Source organism: Scomber japonicus, chromosome 8, assembly GCF_027409825.1.
Source record: "Scomber japonicus isolate fScoJap1 chromosome 8, fScoJap1.pri, whole genome shotgun sequence".
NCBI classification, from domain to species: Eukaryota; Metazoa; Chordata; class Actinopteri; order Scombriformes; family Scombridae; genus Scomber; species Scomber japonicus.
Genome location: NC_070585.1, coordinates 16,580,228 through 16,602,716, shown reverse-complemented (window position 1 = coordinate 16,602,716; position 22,489 = coordinate 16,580,228). Strand labels below are relative to the sequence as shown.

Sequence of the window (22,489 nt, the reverse complement as noted above, 5' to 3'; positions counted from 1 at the left end):
ATGTTTTCTAGTAATATTAAGTGGCTGATTATTTGTTTTGATGTGTATTTGATATTTCACCGGAGTAAAACATAATTCCATAACAAAACTATTAAAAGTTTAAAAAACAAAACAACAGTCCAAACCTAAGTATTGATACAATGCAGCTTTAATGTAAATAGTCTAAAAAATATTAACATATGTGACAAATTCTATAACAACAAAACGCCACTAATTATATAATCGGTAGGGGAAAAGCTCGGAAGGTAACGCAAGTCATTTGGTAAAACGTTAAATGAGCAGTGAGAGGGCATTTTTGATTGTTAGTGTCACAAATGTAAGACTCATACTTTAAGTGACACACAAAACATATTTTTTAAACACCACAGCTGGAGTTAATACTCATGAAGAAACTGTGGAGATGACAAATCTTCAAGTCCAATGGGTTTCCAGATTTATAATATTGAAAAGAAAGGAAAAACAAAAAAAAAACAAAATAGTTCTCAGTCCGCATTACCAAACAAATACAACGATGAAAAATGATAAAACCATTGACCGAGAATACTAGGTTACATTATGTAATACAACAACAGCATTCCAATCAAGTTATGTGAAGTGAGATGCTGTCCGCGGTGCTGAAAATTGAGGTATATGGTGCAACGGTTTACTATCAGTGTAACCTAACACAGTAAGACAAATGTAGGAACTGAGATGAAGCTACACGAATAAACTCACCTCTAAAGGAGAGTCTGGTTCATCCAGGATGCTCTTTTCACTCTGTATCCGCTGCATCGTCCCTGTAGAACTGGGGTCCATTATCAGCACGTTCTGACTACCACCTCTGCCGAACTTACAGTCACTCTTTCTGGAGTCAGTCGTCCTGCACACCTCGTAATTGTACACGTGTTGGAGAGTTCCTGTCCCCAAAGTGTCTGAGTAACGTGGTGGATAATATGGAATCACAGGGAGGTTGGAGTGATACAGGATGCGAGACTGTCTCCATCTGTAGATTTTCACTGATATAATAACCACTAAACACGTGATGAAGAGGAAGGAAACTACAGCCAGAGCCAACACTAAGTAAAAAGTCAGGTTGTCATTGTACTCCTTGTCGTGTGTAAAGTCAGTGAACTCTGACAGCACTTCAGGGAAGCTGTCCGCCACCGCCACGTTAACAATGACTGTAGCTGAACGAGAGGGCTGCCCGTTGTCCTCCACTATAACAGTCAGTCTTTGTTTCACAGCATCTTTATCAGTCACCTGGCGGATAGTTCTTATTTCTCCATTCTGTAAGCCCACTTCAAACAGCGCCCTGTCTGTGGCTTTCTGCAGTTTATAGGAGAGCCAGGCATTCTGTCCAGAGTCCACATCCACAGCCACCACTTTAGTCACCAGATAGCCCACATCTGCTGAACGAGGAACCATTTCAGCCACCAGAGAACCACCAGTCTGGACTGGGTACAGAACCTGAGGGGGGTTGTCGTTCTGGTCCTGGATTATTAATTTCACAGTCACATTACTACTGAGTGGAGGAGAGCCTCCATCCTGAGCTTTGACGACGAAAGTCAGCTGTTTGATTTGTTCATAATCAAATGAACGCACTAAATGTATTACCCCATTTTCCGAATTGATAGAAACATATTCAGAAACAGGAGATCCACCGATATTAGAATTCTCCAGAATATAAGAAATACGGGCATTTTGATTTTCATCTGGATCTTTAGCCTTTACAGTGAGAACAGAAACTCCCGGAGAGTTATTTTCTGTGCAAAACGCACTGTAATCACTTTGTGGAAAAATTGGAGCATTGTCATTTACATCAGATATTTTTAAATTAAAGGCTCTGTTTGTTGATAGAGGAGGCCTTCCTACATCTGTTGCAACTATAGTGATATTATACTCTGTAACACTTTCACGATCTAATACGGTATCTGTTATCAAAGTATAGTAATTTCTTAAATTGGATTTAATCTTGAAAGGTACATTTTGTTCTATTTTGCAATTGACTTGTCCGTTTTCACCCGAATCAAGATCTTTTACATTTATAATGCCAATAGTGGTACCAGGTGGGGAGTCCTCTGACACTGGACTAGTGAATGACATCACATTAATGATCGGTGGATTGTCATTCACATCAGTCACCTCAACAACGACTTTACAAGAATCTGTTAAAGCTCCCTGGTCTGTTGCCTCAATGCGTATTTCATATTTCTTGGATTTTTCATAGTCAACCTGCCCTGAAAGAAAAATTGCACCTGTAGTCTTGTTAATTACAAATATATTATCAATGTCTCCTTGCATTTTAGAAATAGAATAGTAAATCAAACCATTTGATCCACTATCTGCGTCAGTGGCATTCACAGTGACGATATAGGTACCTCTTGGGGCATTTTCCATTACAGTGGCCTTGTAGACTGACTGGTTGAAAACAGGCGTATTATCATTAGCATCTAGGACAGTGATATCTATATTTACTGTACCAGATTTCTGGGGCGCTCCACCGTCCACTGCAATCAGCTTTAGAGACAGACTTGGATATGTCTCTCTATCCAACATTCTCTCTAGCACCATCTCCGCATATTTTTTTCCGTCAATATTTGAATGTTTTTTCAAAACAAAATTGTCGTTTGGAGACAAATCATAGCCCTGCAGCCCGTTGACTCCCACATCAGGATCGTTGGCTGTTGGCAAAACAAAACGTGCTCCCGGTGCGGCTGATTCTCCAATTGTCAATTTCATATCGTGCTGATGAAAAGAAGGTGAATTATCATTTATGTCCAATACTTCGACCGTAACGTGGTGTAGTTCCATAGGGTTCTCTAAAATCAAATCAAAGCTGAAACTACACGGCGTGACGTCTCCACAGAGCTGCTCTCGGTCTATTCTCTCATTCACGACTAGAGTCCCTTTGTCTGTCTTCAACTCGGTGTAGTGGATGCTGTCTCCGGTAACGATACGGGCCCGACCAGAACGGAGCCTCTGCATATCTATTCCAAGATCCAAGGCGACATTACCGATTAGAGAGCCCTTCTTCATTTCTTCTGGGATTGAATAGCGAATTTGACCTCCAACGATATGACTGAGAAAAAGGAGAAGCAAAATGTTTTGCGACCGCAGTTTGTAGCTCAAACGCCATCTTAGAGTCCGGTATTTGTAATCCATGTTATAAAAATTAACTTTATATGACAATAAACAAACACTAAAACCCAACGATTCACCGCCACGTTATTCAAGTGTAGATTAACAGCAATAACGTCCCAAGTTACCGCTTGTGCGTAGCAAAAAATGCGAATATCAAATCAAAGGCGGTTCTCTCGGCGCACACCTCAACATCGTTTACAGACTAAAGCATATACACTCTCCACTGAGCAGAGAAAAGAAAGGCACCGCCTAAAACACTGTTCTGAATATTTTTTTACTTGACCAACAGCGTCCCTTAGAGTCCACTCGATGAACATGAACATGAAAATGATGTGAAGTTCAATCTTCATAGGAGATGAATACCCACAATTTCTCTCAAAACATTTTTTTTATCACGATAGCTCGAAACAAACGATTAATTAGCATACTACAAATAAAAAAGCAAAGTTGCGCTTGGTTAAATCACTGGGGTTCCAAATTGAAAACCTTAAAAACTGTAAATTATAAAATACTGTTAACGCACTAAAGGAACAAGAGAAGAGAATACATGTGCTCTACAACTTGGTAAAAAAAACAAACAAACAATAAAAACAAAACAAATGAAGTCCAAATGGATAAACTAAACTGCTACTTCCAAGCAGGCTATATAAACGGTTATCCATCTGAGAATGCCCATGATCTACAATTGCAACATTGACTCCTAAAATAAAATGTTGCTGTTACATATGGACTTAAAGAAGCTACCGCAGTCCCATGAATGTTTCATTAATGAAACTGTTCTACATTAAGATCTGTGGAAAATCGTGATGTGCATATCAATGCATGTAGTAGTTGGAATTTCATATGGTGCAGCCAAATATTAGGATGTTTAACTCGGGGTGTGGTTTCACAAGTGTTAACATCGAAACCGGCCGTGAGAAGTTCCTGTAATAAAGCGTCACTAATTAATTAATTGAATAATATTTATTATTAACCCGTGACTACATTCATCGACGAAGTGGTTTTAACCACTGAAACCATATGATATCCATGATTATATGTGCAAAACATTACGGAGAAGCATAATCAAAACAGTAACCCAAAATGACTAAGATGCTGTCCATGGTGCTGAAAGTGATGATGACGTGTGCAGAGGTGAATTATCAATTCAACCACAATATGCAAAAAGAGAGTGACATAAAATCACAGCAGCAAATCTAAATTAACCAACTCACCTCTAAAGGAGAGTCTGGTTCATCCAGGATGCTCTTTTCACTCTGTATACGCTGCATTGTCCCTGTAGAACTGGGGTCCATTATCAGCACGTTCTGACTACCAGCTCTGCCGAACTTACAGTCACTCTTTCTGGAGTCAGTCGTCCTGCACACCTCGTAATTGTACACGTGTTGGAGAGTCCCTGTCCCCAAAGTGTCTGAGTAACGTGGTGGATAATATGGAATCACAGGGAGATTGGAGTGATACAGGATGCGAGACTGTCTCCATCTGTAGATTTTCACTGATATAATAACCACTAAACACGTGATGAAGAGGAAGGAAACTACAGCCAGAGCCAACACTAAGTAAAAAGTCAGGTTGTCATTGTACTCCTTGTCGTGTGTAAAGTCAGTGAACTCTGACAGCACTTCAGGGAAGCTGTCCGCCACCGCCACGTTAACAATGACTGTAGCTGAACGAGAGGGCTGCCCGTTGTCCTCCACTATAACAGTCAGTCTTTGTTTCACAGCATCTTTATCAGTCACCTGGCGGATAGTTCTTATTTCTCCATTCTGTAAGCCCACTTCAAACAGCGCCCTGTCTGTGGCTTTCTGCAGTTTATAGGAGAGCCAGGCATTCTGTCCAGAGTCCACATCCACAGCCACCACTTTAGTCACCAGATAGCCCACATCTGCTGAACGAGGAACCATTTCAGCCACCAGAGAGCCACCAGTCTGGACTGGATACAAAACCTGAGGCGGGTTGTCGTTCTGGTCCTGGATCATTATTTTCACTGTCACATTGGTACTGAGTGGAGGAGAGCCTCCATCCTGAGCTTTCACTATCAGCTGAAGCTGTTTAATTTGTTCATAATCAAAGGAGCGAACCGCACTCAGAACTCCAGTTTCAGAGTTTAACGATACATAAGCAGAAACTGGACTTCCGCTGACCTGTGTTTCCTCTAAAAGATACGAGATTCTGGCGTTTTGATTCCAGTCAGAGTCTCGCGCGCTGACAGCAAATATTGAAACTCCAGGGGAATTATTCTCTGTGACGTAGGCAGAATAAATCTTTTTATCAAATAATGGTGCGTTGTCGTTTACGTCAGAGATTTTTAGAGTTAATTTTGTTGAGGTAGAAAGAGGAGGGGAACCGAAATCAGTGGCTGTTATTGTTATGTTATATTCTGAAACGGATTCTCTATCAAAATATTGATCTGAGACCAAATTGTAATAGTTAGTTATAGATGATTGGATTTTAAAGGGAAGTTTTTCATCTACAGAACATTTTATTTGTCCATTTTTTTCAGAATCTGCATCTTTTATGTTGAAAACAGCAATTGTTGTACCAGGACGTGCATCTTCAGACAAGGGGCTGGAAAATGACATAATATTTATAACTGGGGCATTATCATTGACATCACCAATTTCAAATATAACTTTACTTGTCCCGGTTAGCCCACCTAGATCCCTTGCCTCTACTCTCACCTCGTATTTTCTGTCCTTTTCATAATCTGTATGACCAGACAGATAAATGGTGCCCGTATTTTCATCGATACTGAATATATCTGCTGCACTTCCTTTCATGTTAGACAAGCTGTAAGTAATGCGTCCATTTGAACCGCTGTCAGCGTCTGTGGCATTTACTGTAACGATATTGGTGCCTTTCATTGTGTTTTCCATCACGGACGCTTTATAAACTGATTGGTTAAATACTGGCGCATTGTCGTTTGCGTCTAACACAGTTACATCTATATTTACTGTGCCAGACCTCTGTGGTGTTCCTCCGTCAATTGCAATTAGTTTTAAAGAGAAATGTGGACGCTCTTCTCTGTCTAAAGGCTTCTGCAACACCATTTCAACATATTTACTTCCATCTGGATTTGCATGTTGCTTTAATATAAAATTATCATTTGGTGATAAAATATAATCTTGTAATGCGTTTTGCCCCACATCAAGATCCTCTGCACTCTGCAGTGGAAACTGTACTCCGACTACGGCTGATTCACTAATTTCGAAGCTGATGGCTTTTCCTTGATCTTTAAAGACGGGAGCGTGATCATTTATATCCAAAACTTCCACAGTAATTCTATGCAATTCTATAGGATTTTCTAAAATGACCTCAAAGCTGAAGCTACACGGTGTTACGTCCCCACAGAGTTGCTCTCGGTCTATTCTCTCATTCACGACTAGAATCCCTTTGTCTGTCTTCAGCTCGGTGTACTGGATGTTTTCTCCGGTCACGATACGGGCCCGCCCAGAGCGGAGTCTTTTCAAATCCAGACCAAGATCGTGTGCTACATTGCCAATGACAGAGCCTTTCTTCATCTCCTCTGGTATAGAATAACGTATCTGACCACCTACCATGTTAACCACGAGAAGCAGGAACATAAGCAGTCCTATTTGTCGTCGCAGTCCACAAAACAATCGCCATCTTTCGCATATGTAGGTGAGATGGTTTCGAGTTACCATGTTGGCAGCAGAAAAATCGGTAAAGGTGACGTATATCCAAGAAATGCCAAGGTAAAATGGTTGTGCTGCCCCTTATCTTGTTATATCACGTCTCAGATATCTACACACAAGTCTGCCAAGCTGTATTTACTCTTACAGACACTAAACCTCTATAAAACACAGAGAGCCCTCTTCTTTGTATGGGGAGTGGACTGAATGACGACACAACATTGAAATTATTTTACTGGCCAACAGCGTCCCTTAGAGTCTGAGAAGTGAACATGAACTGAGACCAAGATGACAGCACTGACACTCAGATAAATGGAGCACATCTTTAAAACTTGTGATCATCAACATTGGGAAGACATGTATTAAAGTACTTAGCAATTAATAAAATAACACATTTTCACTTAATATGAGTCTTACAAAAAATTATCTTTCACAACAAAGTGGCAAAACGTCCTGTCCAAAATAACAGAAAACTGAATCTCAAACAATTCGCGTAAAATGCAGCCGGCCTCATGACAAAAATGAAATAACTAACTACAAATGAAAACCCCCACATATAGCACGGAATTATGTGAAAATATCCATGGTTTAATTCTAATATAGGCTTTTTTAAAAATCCATACAACTATTTAGTGATTTACAAATTGTTATATAACGATGCAGCCTTCCTACATGGATGTAGACATTAAGCAGCTTCGTCTTCAATACACGAGTATGCAACTTTAAAAATATATATATTATTATCATTTCTGCTAATATAAGGTACCAATGCAGACACAGTGCTAGTGTACGTTCCATATTCTAAAGGGAACATATGTGGACGGTGAGGCTTTTGACTTTTACTATAATTTAGCACTCATTCATATATTATTTTAACGGGACTACAAACTTTACTCAACCTTTACCAGGTGCCTTTACTTTTCAAACGTCAGCCATAAGTACAGCATCTTTCAATAATGTATAAACAAAGTTTTAAAAATAAATAAACACTGCAACACAAAATGAAGACACATAAAACCAACTCGTTCAGGAGCATGTACTTTTCAATGTTGAATCTATGATGACATAAACAGAACCAGCATATCTATGAAGTTGTGAAACTGAGATGCTGTCCATGGTGCTGAAAATGGTTGCATAAAATGCAAGTGTTTAATCAATACAACTAAAAATGTAGGCAAAAAATGGGCCACAATTAAAGAGATATATTATTAAACCTCACCTCTAGAGGAGAGTCTGGTTCATCCAGGATGCTCTTTTCACTCTGTATCCGCTGCATCGTCCCTGTAGAACTGGGGTCCATTATCAGCACGTTTTGACTACCAGCTCTGCCGAACTTACAGTCACTCTTTCTGGAGTCAGTCGTCCTGCACACCTCGTAATTGTACACGTGTTGGAGAGTCCCTGTCCCCAAAGTGTCTGAGTAACGTGGTGGATAATATGGAATCACAGGGAGATTGGAGTGATACAGGATGCGAGACTGTCTCCATCTGTAGATTTTCACTGATATAATAACCACTAAACACGTGATGAAGAGGAAGGAAACTACAGCCAGAGCCAACACTAAGTAAAAAGTCAGGTTGTCATTGTACTCCTTGTCGTGTGTAAAGTCAGTGAACTCTGACAGCACTTCAGGGAAGCTGTCCGCCACCGCCACGTTAACAATGACTGTAGCTGAACGAGAGGGCTGCCCGTTGTCCTCCACTATAACAGTCAGTCTTTGTTTCACAGCATCTTTATCAGTCACCTGGCGGATAGTTCTTATTTCTCCATTCTGTAAGCCCACTTCAAACAGCGCCCTGTCTGTGGCTTTCTGCAGTTTATAGGAGAGCCAGGCATTCTGTCCAGAGTCCACATCCACAGCTACCACTTTAGTCACCAGATAGCCCACATCTGCTGAACGAGGAACCATTTCAGCCACCAGAGAGCCACCAGTCTGGACTGGGTACAGAATCTGAGGCGGGTTGTCGTTCTGGTCCTGGATCATTATTTTCACAGTCACATTGCTACTGAGTGGAGGAGAGCCTCCATCCTGAGCTTTGACTATCAGCTGAAGTTGTTTAATTTGCTCATAATCAAAGGAGCGAACCGCGCTCAGAACTCCAGTTTCAGAGTTTAAAGACACATAAGTAGAAATTGGACTTCCACTGACCCGTATTTCCTCTAAAAGATACGAGATTCTGGCGTTTTGATTCCAGTCAGAGTCTCGCGCGCTGACAGCAAATATTGAAACTCCAGGGGAATTATTCTCTGTGACGTAGGCAGAATAAATCTTTTTATCAAATAATGGTGCGTTGTCGTTTACGTCAGAGATTTTTAGAGTTAATTTTGTTGAGGTAGAAAGAGGAGGGGAACCGAAATCTGTCGCTGTTATTGTTATGTTATATTCTGAGACGGATTCTCTATCAAAATACTGATCTGAGATCAGATTGTAATAGTTAGTTATAGATGATTCGATTTTAAAAGGAAGTTTTCCATCTACAGAGCATTTTATTTGCCCATTTTGTTCAGAATCTGCATCTTTTATGTTGAAAACAGCAATTGTTGTGCCAGGATGTGCATCTTCAGACAAAGGGCTGGAAAATGACATAATATTTATAACTGGGGCATTATCATTGACATCACCAATTTCAAATATAACTTTACTTGTCCCGGTTAGACCACCCTGATCCTTTGCCTCTACTCTCACCTCGTACTTTCGGTCTTTTTCATAATCTATTTGACTAGACACTGATATTGTGCCAGTATTTTCATTAATACTAAATATATCTGCTCCACCTTTCATTTTAGACAGACTGTAAGTAATGAGTCCATTTGAGCCGCTATCAGCATCTGTGGCATTTACTGTAATAATGCTAGTGCCCTTTGTCGTGTTTTCCATCACAAACGCTTTATAAACTGATTGGTTAAATATTGGAGCATTGTCATTGACATCTAACACAGTTACATCTATATTTACTGTACCGGACCTCTGAGGTGTTCCTCCGTCAACTGCGATTAGTTTAAACGAGAAATGTGGACGCTCTTCTCTGTCTAAAGGCTTCTGCAACACCATTTCAACATATGTACTTCCATCTGGATTTGCATGTTGCTTTAATATAAAATTGTCGTTTGGTGATAAAATATAATCTTGTAATGCGTTTTGCCCCACATCTAGATCCTCTGCACTCTGCAGTGGAAACTGCACTCCGACTACAGCTGATTCACTAATTTCGAAGCTGATAATTTTATCTTGATTTGGAAAGACAGGGACGTGATCATTTATATCCAAAACTTCCACAGTAATTCTATGCAATTCTATAGGATTTTCTAAAATCATCTCAAAGCTGAAGCTGCACGGTGTTACGTCCCCACAAAGCTGCTCTCGGTCTATTCTCTCATTCACGACTAGAATCCCTTTGTCTGTCTTCAGCTCGGTGTACTGGATGTTTTCTCCGGTCACGATACGGGCCCGCCCAGAGCGGAGTCTTTTCAGATCCAGACCAAGATCTTGCGCTACATTACCAATGACAGAGCCTTTCTTCATCTCCTCTGGTATAGAATAACGTATCTGACCACCTACCATGTTAACCACAAGAAGCAAGAACATGAGCAGTCCTATTTGTCGTCGCAGTCCACAAAACAATCGCCATCTTTCGCATATGTAGGTGAGATGTCTTCGAGTTACCATGTTGGCAACAAAAAAATCGGTAAAGGTGACGTATATCCAAGAAATGCCAAGGTAAAATGGTTGTGCTGCCCCTTATCTTGTTATATCACGTCTCAGATGTCTACACACAAGTCTGCCAAGCTGTATTTTCTCTTACAGACACTAAACCTCTATAAAACACAGAGAGCCTTCTTCACTGTATGGGGAGTGGACTGAATGACGACACAACATTGAAATTATTTTACTGGCCAACAGCGTCCCTTAGAGTCTGAGAAGTGAACATGAACTGAGACCAAGATGACTGCACTGACACTCAGATAAATGGAGCACATCTTTAAAACTTGTGATCATCAACATTGGGAACACATGTATTAAAGTACTTAGCAATTAATAAAATAACACATTTTCACTTAATATTTGTCTTACAAAAAAATTATCTTTCACAACAAAGTGGCAAAACGTCCTGTCCAAAATAACAGAAAACTGAATCTCAAACAATTCGCGTAAAATGCAGCCGGCCTCATGACAAAAATGAAATAACTAACTACAAATGAAAACCCCCACATATAGCACGGAATTATGTGGAAATATCCATGGTTTAATTCTAATATAGGCTTTTTTTTAAAAAACCCATACAACCATTTAGTGTTTTACAAATTGTGATATAACGATGCAGCCTTCCTACATGGATGTAGAAATTAAGCAGCTTCGTCTTCAATACACGAGTATGCAACTTTAAAAATATATATATTATTATCAATTCCGCTGATATGCGGTACCAATGCAGAAACTGTGCTAGTGTACGTTCCATATTCTACGGGAACATATGTGGACGGTGAGGCTTTTGACTTTTACTATCATTTAGCACTCATGCATATTTTATTTTAACGGGACTACAAACTTTACTCAACCTTTACCAGATGCCTTTGCCTTTCAAACATCAGCCATAACTACAGCATCTTTCAATAATGTATAAACAAAGTTTTAAAAATAAGTAAACATTGCGCAGAACATTAAGGTTTTAACATTATAAACACAGCATTACATTTCTAAAGACACAAGTCAGCAACACAAAATGAAGAGACATAAAAACAATTCGTTCAGGAGCATGTAATTTCCAATGTTGCATCTGTGATGACATCAACAGAACCAGCATTTCTATGAAGTTGTGAAACTGAGATGCTGTCCATGGTGCTGAAAATGGTTGCATGAAACGCAAGTGTTTAATCAATGCAACTAAAAACGTAGGCATTAAGGGGGCACTATTAAGAAGCTAAATTGTTAAACTCACCTCTAAAGGAGAGTCTGGTTCATCCAGGATGCTCTTTTCACTCTGTATCCGCTGCATCGTCCCTGTAGAACTGGGGTCCATTATCAGCACGTTTTGACTACCAGCTCTGCCGAACTTACAGTCACTCTTTCTGGAGTCAGTCGTCCTGCACACCTCGTAATTGTACACGTGTTGGAGAGTCCCTGTCCCCAAAGTGTCTGAGTAACGTGGTGGATAATATGGAATCACAGGGAGATTGGAGTGATACAGGATGCGAGACTGTCTCCATCTGTAGATTTTCACTGATATAATAACCACTAAACACGTGATGAAGAGGAAGGAAACTACAGCCAGAGCCAACACTAAGTAAAAAGTCAGGTTGTCATTGTACTCCTTGTCGTGTGTAAAGTCAGTGAACTCTGACAGAACTTCAGGGAAGCTGTCCGCCACCGCCAGGTTAACAATGACTGTAGCTGAACGAGAGGGCTGCCCGTTGTCCTCCACTATAACAGTCAGTCTTTGTTTCACAGCATCTTTATCAGTCACCTGGCGGATAGTTCTTATTTCTCCATTCTGTAAGCCCACTTCAAACAGCGCCCTGTCTGTGGCTTTCTGCAGTTTATAGGAGAGCCAGGCATTCTGTCCAGAGTCCACATCCACAGCCACCACTTTAGTCACCAGATAGCCCACATCTGCTGAACGAGGAACCATTTCAGCCACCAGGGAACCACCAGTCTGCACTGGGTACAGAACCTGAGGGGGGTTGTCGTTCTGGTCCTGGATCATCATTTTAACTGTCACGTTGCTACTGAGTGGAGGAGAGCCTCCATCCTGCGCTTTGACTATCAGCTGAAGCTGTTTAATTTGTTCATAATCAAAGGAGCGAACCGCACTAAGAACTCCAGTTTCAGAGTTTAACGATACATAAGTAGAAACTGGACTTCCGCTGACCTGTGTTTCCTCTAAAAGATACGAGATTCTGGCGTTTTGATTCCAGTCAGAGTCTCGCGCGCTGACAGCAAATATTGAAACTCCAGGGGAATTATTCTCTGTGACGTAGGCAGAATAAATCTTTTTATCAAATAATGGTGCGTTGTCGTTTACGTCAGAGATTTTTAGAGTTAATTTTGTTGAGGTAGAAAGAGGAGGGGAACCGAAATCAGTGGCTGTTATTGTTATGTTATATTCTGAAACGGATTCTCTATCAAAATATTGATCTGAGACCAAATTGTAATAGTTAGTTATAGATGATTGGATTTTAAAGGGAAGTTTTCCATCTACAGAACATTTTATTTGTCCATTTTTTTCAGAATCTGCATCTTTTACGTTGAATACAGCAATCGTTGTACCAGGACGTGCATCTTCAGACAAGGGGCTAGAAAATGACATAATATTTATAATGGGAGAATTATCATTGACATCAACAACCTCAAATATAACTTTACTTGTCCCGATCAAACCACCTAGATCCTTTGCCTCAACTCTAACTTCATACTTTCGGTCTTTTTCATAATCTATTTGACCAGATAGAGAAATTGTGCCAGTGCTTTCATCGATACTGAATTTATCTGCTGCGCTTCCCTTCATTTTAGACAAACTATAAGTTATAAGTCCATTTGAACCGCTATCAGCATCTGTAGCATTCACTGTTATAATGCTAGTGCCCTTTGTTGTGTTTTCCGTTACGGACGCTTTATATACCGATTGGTTAAAAACCGGAATATTGTCGTTTGCATCTAACACAGTTACATCTATATTTACTGTACCAGATCTCTGTGGTGTTCCTCCATCAACTGCGATTAGCTTTAAAGACAAATTAGGACGCTCTTCTCTGTCTAAAGGCTTCTGCAACACCATTTCAACATATTTACTTCCATCTGGATTTGCATGTTGCTTCAATATAAAATTGTCGTTTGGTGATAGAATATAATCTTGTAATGCGTTTTGCCCCACATCTAGATCCTCTGCACTCTGCAGTGGAAACTGCACTCCGACTACAGCTGATTCACTTACTTCGAAGCTGATACTGTTATCTTGATCTGGAAAGACAGGAGCGTGATCATTTATATCCAAAACTTCCACAGTAATTCTGTGCAATTCTATAGGATTTTCTAAAATCACCTCAAAGCTGAAGCTACACGGTGTTACGTCCCCACAAAGCTGCTCTCGGTCTATTCTCTCATTCACGACTAGAATCCCTTTGTCTGTCTTCAGCTCGGTGTACTGGATGTTTTCTCCGGTCACGATAAGGGCCCGCCCAGAGCGGAGCCTTTTCAGATCCAGACCAAGATCTTGCGCTACATTACCAATGACAGAGCCTTTCTTCATCTCCTCTGGTATAGAATAACGTATCTGACCACCTACCATGTTAACCACGAGAAACAGGAACATAAGCAGTCCTATTTGTCGTCGCAGTCCACAAAACAATCGCCATCTTTCGCATATGTAGGTGAGATGTCTTCGAGTTACCATGTTGGCAACAAAAAAATCGGTAAAGGTGACGTATATCCAAGAAATGCGAAGGTAAAATGGTTCTGCTCTCCCTTATCTTGTTATATCACGTCTCAGATATCTACACACAAGTCTGCCAAGCTGTATTTTCTCTTACAGACACTAAACCTCCATAAAACACAGAGAGCCCTCTTCTTTGTATGGGGAGTGGACTGAATGACGACACAACATAGAAATTATTTTACTGGCCAACAGCGTCCCTTAGAGTCTGAGAAGTGAACATGAAATGAGGCCAAGATGACAGCACTGACACCCAGACAGATAACCGGAGCACATCTTTACAAGATGTGATCATCACATTGGGAAGACATGTAATAAAGTATTAGCCATGAATGAAAACACATTTCAACTTAATATTTGTATTACAACAAATTATCTTTAACAGCAAAGAGCAAAACGTCCTGTCCAAAATAATAGAAAACTGAATCTCAAACAAATTCGCCTACAATGCAGCCGGTCTTACTAACAAAAATGAAATCATCGATTGCAAATCAAAGCCCCACATATAGCACAGACTTATATGCAAATATGCATGTTTCAATCATAAAATACGCGTTAAAAATCCATACAACCACTTAATGGTTTACAAAGTGTCACACAATGATACACATCTTCGACATGGATGTGGAAATTCAGCATTTTCGTTTGAATACAAGAGTATGTAACTTTTTTAAAACATTATTACCGCAGATATCAATATGCGGTACAAATGCAGAAATACGACTAGTGTACCTTACGTTTTCTAAAGAGAAAATGTGTGGACGGTGAGGCTTTTGACTTAAGGATTCACTTAGCATTAAAGTACATATTACTTAACAGTGACTACAATCCTTACTCAACCTTTACCAGGTGCCTTTAGTTTCCAAACGGGAAAAAATAACTGCAGCGTCCTTCAATGTATAAACAACAAAGTAAAAAAAAACAACAAAAAACCTTTGGCAGTAGACATTGGGTAGACACGTAAAGTTTTCACAATACTAATGTAGCATTACATTCCTAAACAAGCAAGTCAGCAACATAAAATTAAGACATATGACACAATGTGTTAAAGGAGTATGTGCTTTCCAGTGTTGCATCTATGATGACATGAAAAGAAAAAGCATTTCGATTAAGTTGTGAAAACTGAAATGCTGTCCATGGTGCTGAAAATAGTTGCATAAAATGCAAGTGTTTAATCAATGCAACTAAAAACGTAGGCAAAAAATGGGCCACATTTAAAGAGATATATTATTAAACCTCACCTCTAGAGGAGAGTCTGGTTCATCCAGGATGCTCTTTTCACGCTGCATCGTCCCTGTAGAACTGGGGTCCATTATCAGCACGTTTTGACTACCAGCTCTGCCGAACTTACAGTCACTCTTTCTGGAGTCAGTTGTCCTGCACACCTCGTAATTGTACACGTGCTGGAGAGTCCCTGTCCCCAAAGTGTCTGAGTAACGTGGTGGATAATATGGAATCACAGGGAGGTTGGAGTGATACAGGATGCGAGACTGTCTCCATCTGTAGATTTTCACTGATATAATAACCACTAAACACGTGATGAAGAGGAAGGAAACTACAGCCAGAGCCAACACTAAGTAAAAAGTCAGGTTGTCATTGTACTCCTTGTCGTGTGTAAAGTCAGTGAACTCTGACAGCACTTCAGGGAAGCTGTCCGCCACCGCCACGTTAACAATGACTGTAGCTGAACGAGAGGGCTGCCCGTTGTCCTCCACTATAACAGTCAGTCTTTGTTTCACAGCATCTTTATCAGTCACCTGGCGGATAGTTCTTATTTCTCCATTCTGTAAGCCCACTTCAAACAGCGCCCTGTCTGTGGCTTTCTGCAGTTTATAGGAGAGCCAGGCATTCTGTCCAGAGTCCACATCCACAGCCACCACTTTAGTCACCAGATAACCCACATCTGCTGAACGAGGAACCATTTCAGCCACCAGAGAGCCACCAGTCTGGACTGGGTACAGAACCTGAGGGGGGTTATCGTTCTGGTCCTGGATCACTATTTTCACAGTCACATTATTACTGAGTGGAGGAGAGCCTCCATCCTGAGCTTTGACTATCAGCTGAAGCTGTTTAATTTGCTCATAGTCAAAGGAGCGAACCGCACTAAGAACTCCAGTTTCAGAGTTTAAAGACACATAAGTAGAAACTGGACTTCCGCTGACCTGTGTTTCCTCTAAAAGATACGAGATTCTGGCGTTTTGATTCCAGTCAGAGTCTCGCGCGCTGACAGCAAATATTGAAACTCCAGGGGAATTATTCTCTGTGACGTAGGCAGAATAAATCTTTTTATCAAATAATGGTGCGTTGTCGTTCACGTCAGATATTTTTAGAGTTAATTTTGTTGAGGTAGAAAGAGGAGGGGAACCGAAATCAGTGGCTGTTATTGTTATGTTATATTCTGAGACGGATTCTCTATCAAAATATTGATCTGAGACCAAATTGTAATAGTTAGTTATAGATGATTCGATTTTAAAGGGAAGTTTTCCATCTACAGAGCATTTTATTTGTCCATTGTGTTCAGAATCTGCATCTTTTATGTTTAATATCGCAATTGTTGTACCGGGACGCGCATCTTCAGACAAGGGGCTGGAAAATGACATAATATGTATAACTGGGGAATTATCATTGACATCAACAACCTCAAATATAACTTTACTTGTCCCGGTTAGCCCACCTTGATCCCTTGCCTCTACTCTCACCTCGTACTTTCTGTCCTTTTCATAATCTATCTGACCAGACAGAGAAATTGTGCCCGTATTTTCATCAATACTAAATGTATCTGCTACACTTCCCTTCATGTTAGACAAGCTGTAAGTAATGCGTCCATTTGAACCGCTGTCAGCATCTGTAGCATTCACTGTAATAATATTGGTGCCTTTCACTGTGTTTTCCATTACAGACGTTTTATACACTGATTGGTTAAATACTGGGACATTATCATTAGCATCTAAAACAGTGACATCTATATTTACTGTGCCAGACCTCTGTGGTGTTCCTCCGTCAATTGCAATTAGTTTTAAAGAGAAATGTGGACGTTCTTCTCTGTCTAAAGGCTTCTGCAACACCATTTCAACATATTTACTTCCATCTGGATTTGCATGTTGCTTTAATATAAAATTATCCTTTGGTGATAGAATATAATTTTGTAATGTGTTTTGCCCCACATCTAGATCCTCTGCACTCTGCAGTGGGAACTGCACTCCGACTAGAGCTGATTCACTTATTTCGAGGCTGATAGTTCTATCTTTGTTTGGGAAGACGGGAGCGTGATCATTTATATCCAAAACCTCGACGGTAATTCTGTGTAATTCCATAGGATTTTCTAAAATCATCTCAAAGCTGAAGCTACACGGTGTTACGTCCCCACAAAGCTGCTCTCGGTCTATTCTCTCATTCACGACTAGAATCCCTTTGTCTGTCTTCAGCTCGGTGTACTGGATGTTTTCTCCGGTCACGATACGGGCCCGCCCAGAGCGGAGCCTTTTCAGATCCAGACCAAGATCTTGCGCTACATTGCCAATGACAGAGCCTTTCTTCATCTCCTCTGGTATAGAATAACGTATCTGACCACCTACCATGTTAACCACAAGAATCAAGAACATGAGCAGTCCTATTTGTCGTCGCAGTCCACAAAACAATCGCCATCTTTCGCATATGTCGGTGAGATGTCTTCGAGTTACCATGTTGGCAGCAGAAAAATCGGTAAAGGTGACGTATATCCAAGAAATGCGAAGGTAAAATGGTTGTGCTCTCCCTTATCTTGTATGATCACGTCTCAGATATCTACACATAGGTCTGCCAAGCTGTCTTTTCTCTTACAGACACTAAACCTCTATAAAACACAGAGAGCCTTCTTCACTGTATGGGGAGTGGACTGAATGACGACACAACATAGAAATTATTTTACTGGCCAACAGCGTCCCTTAGAGTCTGAGAAGTGAACATGAACTGAGGCCAAGATGACAGCACTGACACCCAAACAGATACATTCAGCAGGTCTTTACAACGTCATCTAATAAACGTCTAATAAAGTATTTAGCTATGGAAGTCAATATTTGTTTTACAACAAATTATCTTTCACAGTAAAGTGACACAAGGTGCTGTCCAAAATGATAGAAAAATTGAAACGCAAACAATTTGCCTACAATGCAGCTGGTCTTCCTGACAAATGAAACCATCGATTGCAAATAAAAAACCCACATATAGCACATAATTATATGGAAATATGAATGTTGCAATTCAAAAATACGGTTTAGAAAAATCCATCAAACTGTTTCGTGTTTTACAACGTGTCATAGAATGATACAGACCTTCTACATGGATGTGGAAATGGAGCCGTTTCGTTTGAATACACGAGTATGCAACGTTTGTACCTCTGACATTAATATGCGATACCAATGCAGAAATACGACTAGCGTACCTTACGTTTTTGTAAAGAGAACATGTGTGGACGGCGTGACTTTTGACTTATGCTATCACATAGCATTAATGTATACTTAAACGTGGCTACAATCCTTACACAACCTTTACCAGATGCATTTAGTTTCCAAATTTCAAACATAACTGCAGCACCCTTCAATGGTGTATAAACAACAAAGTAAAAAACAACAACTTCGGCAATAATCATGGCGCAGAAAGGTGCAGTTTTACCATTATTAATACAGCATTACATTTCCTAAAGACGCAAGTCAGCAACATAAAAAGATGACATATGACAGAATTCGTTCAGGACCGTGTGCTTGGCAATGCTGGATATATGATGACATAAACAGAACCAGCATTTCTATGAAATTGTGCTAACAGAGATGCTGTCCATGGTTCTGAAAATAGTTGCATAAAATGCAAGTGTTTAATCGATGCAACTAAAAAAATAAGAAGCCCCAGAAGGGGGCAATATTATGAAACTGAATTATTAAACCTCACCTCTAGAGGAGAGTCTGGTTCATCCAGGATGCTCTTTTCACTCTGTATCCGCTGCATCGTCCCTGTAGAACTGGGGTCCATTATCAGCACGTTTTGACTACCAGCTCTGCCGAACTTACAGTCACTCTTTCTGGAGTCAGTCGTCCTGCACACCTCGTAATTGTACACGTGTTGGAGAGTCCCTGTCCCCAAAGTGTCTGAGTAACGTGGTGGATAATATGGAATCACAGGGAGATTGGAGTGATACAGGGTGCGAGACTGTCTCCATCTGTAGATTTTCACTGATATAATAACCACTAAACACGTGATGAAGAGGAAGGAAACTACAGCCAGAGCCAACACTAAGTAAAAAGTCAGGTTATCATTGTACTCCTTGTCGTGTGTAAAGTCAGTGAACTCTGACAGCACTTCAGGGAAGCTGTCCGCCACCGCCACGTTAACAATGACTGTAGCTGAACGAGAGGGCTGCCCGTTGTCCTCCACTATAACAGTCAGTCTTTGTTTCACAGCATCTTTATCAGTCACCTGGCGGATAGTTCTTATTTCTCCATTCTGTAAGCCCACTTCAAACAGCGCCCTGTCTGTGGCTTTCTGCAGTTTATAGGAGAGCCAGGCATTCTGTCCAGAGTCCACATCCACAGCCACCACTTTAGTCACCAGATAGCCCACATCTGCTGAACGAGGAACCATTTCAGCCACCAGAGAGCCACCAGTCTGGACTGGATACAGAACCTGAGGGGGGTTGTCGTTCTGGTCTTGTATCATTATTTTCACGGTCACGTTACTACTGAGTGGAGGAGAGCCTCCATCCTGTGCTTTGACGACGAACACGAGTTCTTTGATCTGCTCATAGTCGTATGAGCGAACTGCATGAATCATTCCGCTTTCTGCATTAACAGAAACATATTCAGAGACTGGAGATCCACCGATCTCACACTCTTCCAAAATATAGGAGACACGGGCGTTCTGGTTTTCATCGGGGTCTTTCGCATTAATGCTTAGTACAGAGACACCCGGATGGTTGTTCTCTGGAATGAACGCACTATAAAAGACCCGTGGAAACACTGGAGCATTATCATTTACATCCGAGAACTTCAGATAAAATGTTCTTTTACTTAAGAGGGGAGGTGATCCTCCGTCCGAGGCAACAACAGTGATGTTACATTCAGACAGATTTTCACGATCTAATGCAGCATCAGTCATCAATGCATAATAATTTCTTACATTAGATTTGATTTTAAAAGGAACACTGCCTTCGAGCGTGCACCGTACTTGTCCATTTTCACCCGAATCAAGGTCTTTAACATTAATTATGCCAATAGTGGTGCCAGGAGGGGAGTCTTCTGACACAGGACTAGTGAATGACATGACATTAATGACTGGAGCATTATCATTTACATCAATTACTTCAATTTCAACTTTGCTAGAATCTGTCAGTCCGCCTTGATCTTTAGCTTCAACTCTAAACTCAATTTTTTTGTCTTTTTCAAAATCTATTTCTCTCGACACATATATTCTCCCAGTACTCCCATCTATGTCGAACAAATTAGCTATTCCTGCTTTTGATTTTGACAAGAAATATGTAACTTGTCCGTTTGAACCGTTATCTATGTCGCTAGCGTTCACAGTGACAACATGAGTGCCTTTTGGCGCATTTTCAGTCAATATTGCCTTATATACCGACTGATTAAAGACCGGGGCATTGTCATTTACATCGAGAATATTGACATCTATGTTTACTGTACCAGATCTTTGCGGGTTTCCGCCGTCCACAGCTACCAGCTTTAGTGACAGGTGTGGCTGTTTTTCTCTGTCTAAGGGTTTTTGAAGCACCATCTCAGCATATTTACTGCCATCCGGATTGACGTGTTGTTTCAAAACAAAATTGTCGTTCGGTGTCAAAATGTAATTCTGCAGACCGTTTTCGCCAACATCAGCATCATCCGCACTCTCTAAAACAAAACGGGAACTAAGCGCAGCTGATTCGCTTATTTCAAATTCCAAGTGACTGTTTTGAAAAGTGGGAGCATTGTCGTTTACGTCCAACACTTCTATAGTCACAGTGTGTAACTCCATCGGGTTTTCCAATAAAATTTCAAAAGTAAAGCTACACGGTGTCAGGTCTCCACAAAGCTGCTCTCGGTCTATTCTCTCATTCACGACTAGAATCCCTTTGTCTGTCTTCAGCTCGGTGTACTGGATGTTTTCTCCGGTCACGATACGGGCCCGCCCAGAACGGAGCCTTTTTAGATCCAAACCAAGATCTTGTGCGACGTTACCAAGAAGGGACCCTTTTTTCATCTCCTCTGGGATTGAATATCGGATCTGTGCCTCTGCTTGATTAAGAAGAATATTGAGTAAAATAAATAGCTCCACTCCCCGCCGCCATTGCATTCCTCTGTCTCGATGATGTTCTTTAAATGCCATGTGAAAACAAGGGTATTCGAGCAAACGGAATTGTTTGATGAAGATTTCAAATCAGAGAGAAACACTCATACCTTCCGGTCAATTTAGATTAGCGTTATATTGTAAATCGACTGTGTATTCGTTGAACTCCAGCTCATATGTAACACAGATCCTTTCCTCTGGTAAAACGCAGTGATAGGGGAGGGAACAACACTGCCTCACAATGCACGGTAGAATTGACTTATCGGGCAACAGCGTCACTTTGAGGCTAAAATATGGAACTGGTATAACCAGACAATCTGTGGGCTATTTGCTTAAGATAAGACTCTATAGTAATTACGTATTTATTCATTGAAATACGTTGTGTTCTCATTTTGATCCTTGACAGGAAAAAAAATAACCACCATAGCTAATAGGCTCTATTTCACTGCCAGGAAGCACCTATAGTTGTTGTAGATAGATTCGATTTTTATATTGTATATTTCATGTCATAATAAGACACTGGAATGAGCGTGATAAATTCCCTAAGGGTACTACTGTCTCATTAAAAATCTGATCCAAGCACTGCAGTGTACTCATAAGAATAAACATATAATAATAAAGACTTTGCTGCCCCATGAGCTGTGTACTGAAAGCAAAAACGTGGAAATAAAAACTAATGAGATACTAACCATAACATGTACTTGATGCTTCAAAGTTACTTTAATATTTCCTTTAATATTTTTTGGCGAGTAATGACTTAATTTATTATTATTATTATAATTATTATTATTATCAGTAGTAGTACTAGTAGTTGTAGTAGTAACCGAGTTGATGCGAACACTTCAAAGTCAGTCCAACCTTTCGACAACAAAAGTCTCAGTTCAGCACTTCAGCACCATGGACAGTGACAAGGCAGAGTGCAGAAAATACAAACATATGAAAATGTACTTTCTGCCAACAAATTATTATGTTCACAGA

At 40.4% G+C, this 22,489-nt stretch overlaps 6 protein-coding genes across 6 annotated transcripts; all 6 read right to left on the bottom strand.

The window, feature by feature from the left end:
• Window positions 1–696: 696 nt before the first annotated feature.
• LOC128363437 (protocadherin gamma-A7-like) lies at window positions 697–3,312 on the bottom strand. The gene is made up of 3 exons (XM_053324439.1): window positions 3,305–3,312; window positions 2,778–3,058; window positions 697–1,490 (listed from the first exon to the last, which is right to left on the bottom strand). The coding sequence occupies exons 1-3, from the start codon at window positions 3,310–3,312 to the stop codon at window positions 697–699; spliced, it is 1,083 nt and encodes a 360-aa protein (XP_053180414.1).
• Window positions 3,313–4,316: 1,004 nt separating this feature from the next.
• LOC128363436 (protocadherin gamma-A7-like) lies at window positions 4,317–6,785 on the bottom strand. The gene is made up of 2 exons (XM_053324438.1): window positions 6,397–6,785; window positions 4,317–5,103 (listed from the first exon to the last, which is right to left on the bottom strand). The coding sequence occupies exons 1-2, from the start codon at window positions 6,783–6,785 to the stop codon at window positions 4,317–4,319; spliced, it is 1,176 nt and encodes a 391-aa protein (XP_053180413.1).
• A 220-nt stretch (window positions 6,786–7,005) lies between these two features.
• Window positions 7,006–10,335, bottom strand: LOC128363435 (protocadherin beta-16-like). Its single transcript, XM_053324436.1, has 3 exons — window positions 10,052–10,335; window positions 7,993–8,761; window positions 7,006–7,050 (listed from the first exon to the last, which is right to left on the bottom strand). Exons 1-3 carry the CDS (start codon window positions 10,333–10,335, stop codon window positions 7,006–7,008), a joined length of 1,098 nt encoding a protein of 365 aa, XP_053180411.1.
• A 1,357-nt stretch (window positions 10,336–11,692) lies between these two features.
• LOC128363434 (protocadherin gamma-A7-like) lies at window positions 11,693–14,056 on the bottom strand. The gene is made up of 2 exons (XM_053324435.1): window positions 13,771–14,056; window positions 11,693–12,477 (listed from the first exon to the last, which is right to left on the bottom strand). Exons 1-2 carry the CDS (start codon window positions 14,054–14,056, stop codon window positions 11,693–11,695), a joined length of 1,071 nt encoding a protein of 356 aa, XP_053180410.1.
• Window positions 14,057–15,414: 1,358 nt separating this feature from the next.
• On the bottom strand, window positions 15,415–17,778 carry LOC128363433 (protocadherin beta-16-like). The gene is made up of 2 exons (XM_053324434.1): window positions 17,495–17,778; window positions 15,415–16,201 (listed from the first exon to the last, which is right to left on the bottom strand). Exons 1-2 carry the CDS (start codon window positions 17,776–17,778, stop codon window positions 15,415–15,417), a joined length of 1,071 nt encoding a protein of 356 aa, XP_053180409.1.
• A 1,088-nt stretch (window positions 17,779–18,866) lies between these two features.
• On the bottom strand, window positions 18,867–21,517 carry LOC128363431 (protocadherin gamma-A2-like). The gene is made up of 3 exons (XM_053324433.1): window positions 21,171–21,517; window positions 19,124–19,907; window positions 18,867–18,875 (listed from the first exon to the last, which is right to left on the bottom strand). The coding sequence occupies exons 1-3, from the start codon at window positions 21,515–21,517 to the stop codon at window positions 18,867–18,869; spliced, it is 1,140 nt and encodes a 379-aa protein (XP_053180408.1).
• Between the last annotated feature and the right edge of the window lie 972 nt (window positions 21,518–22,489).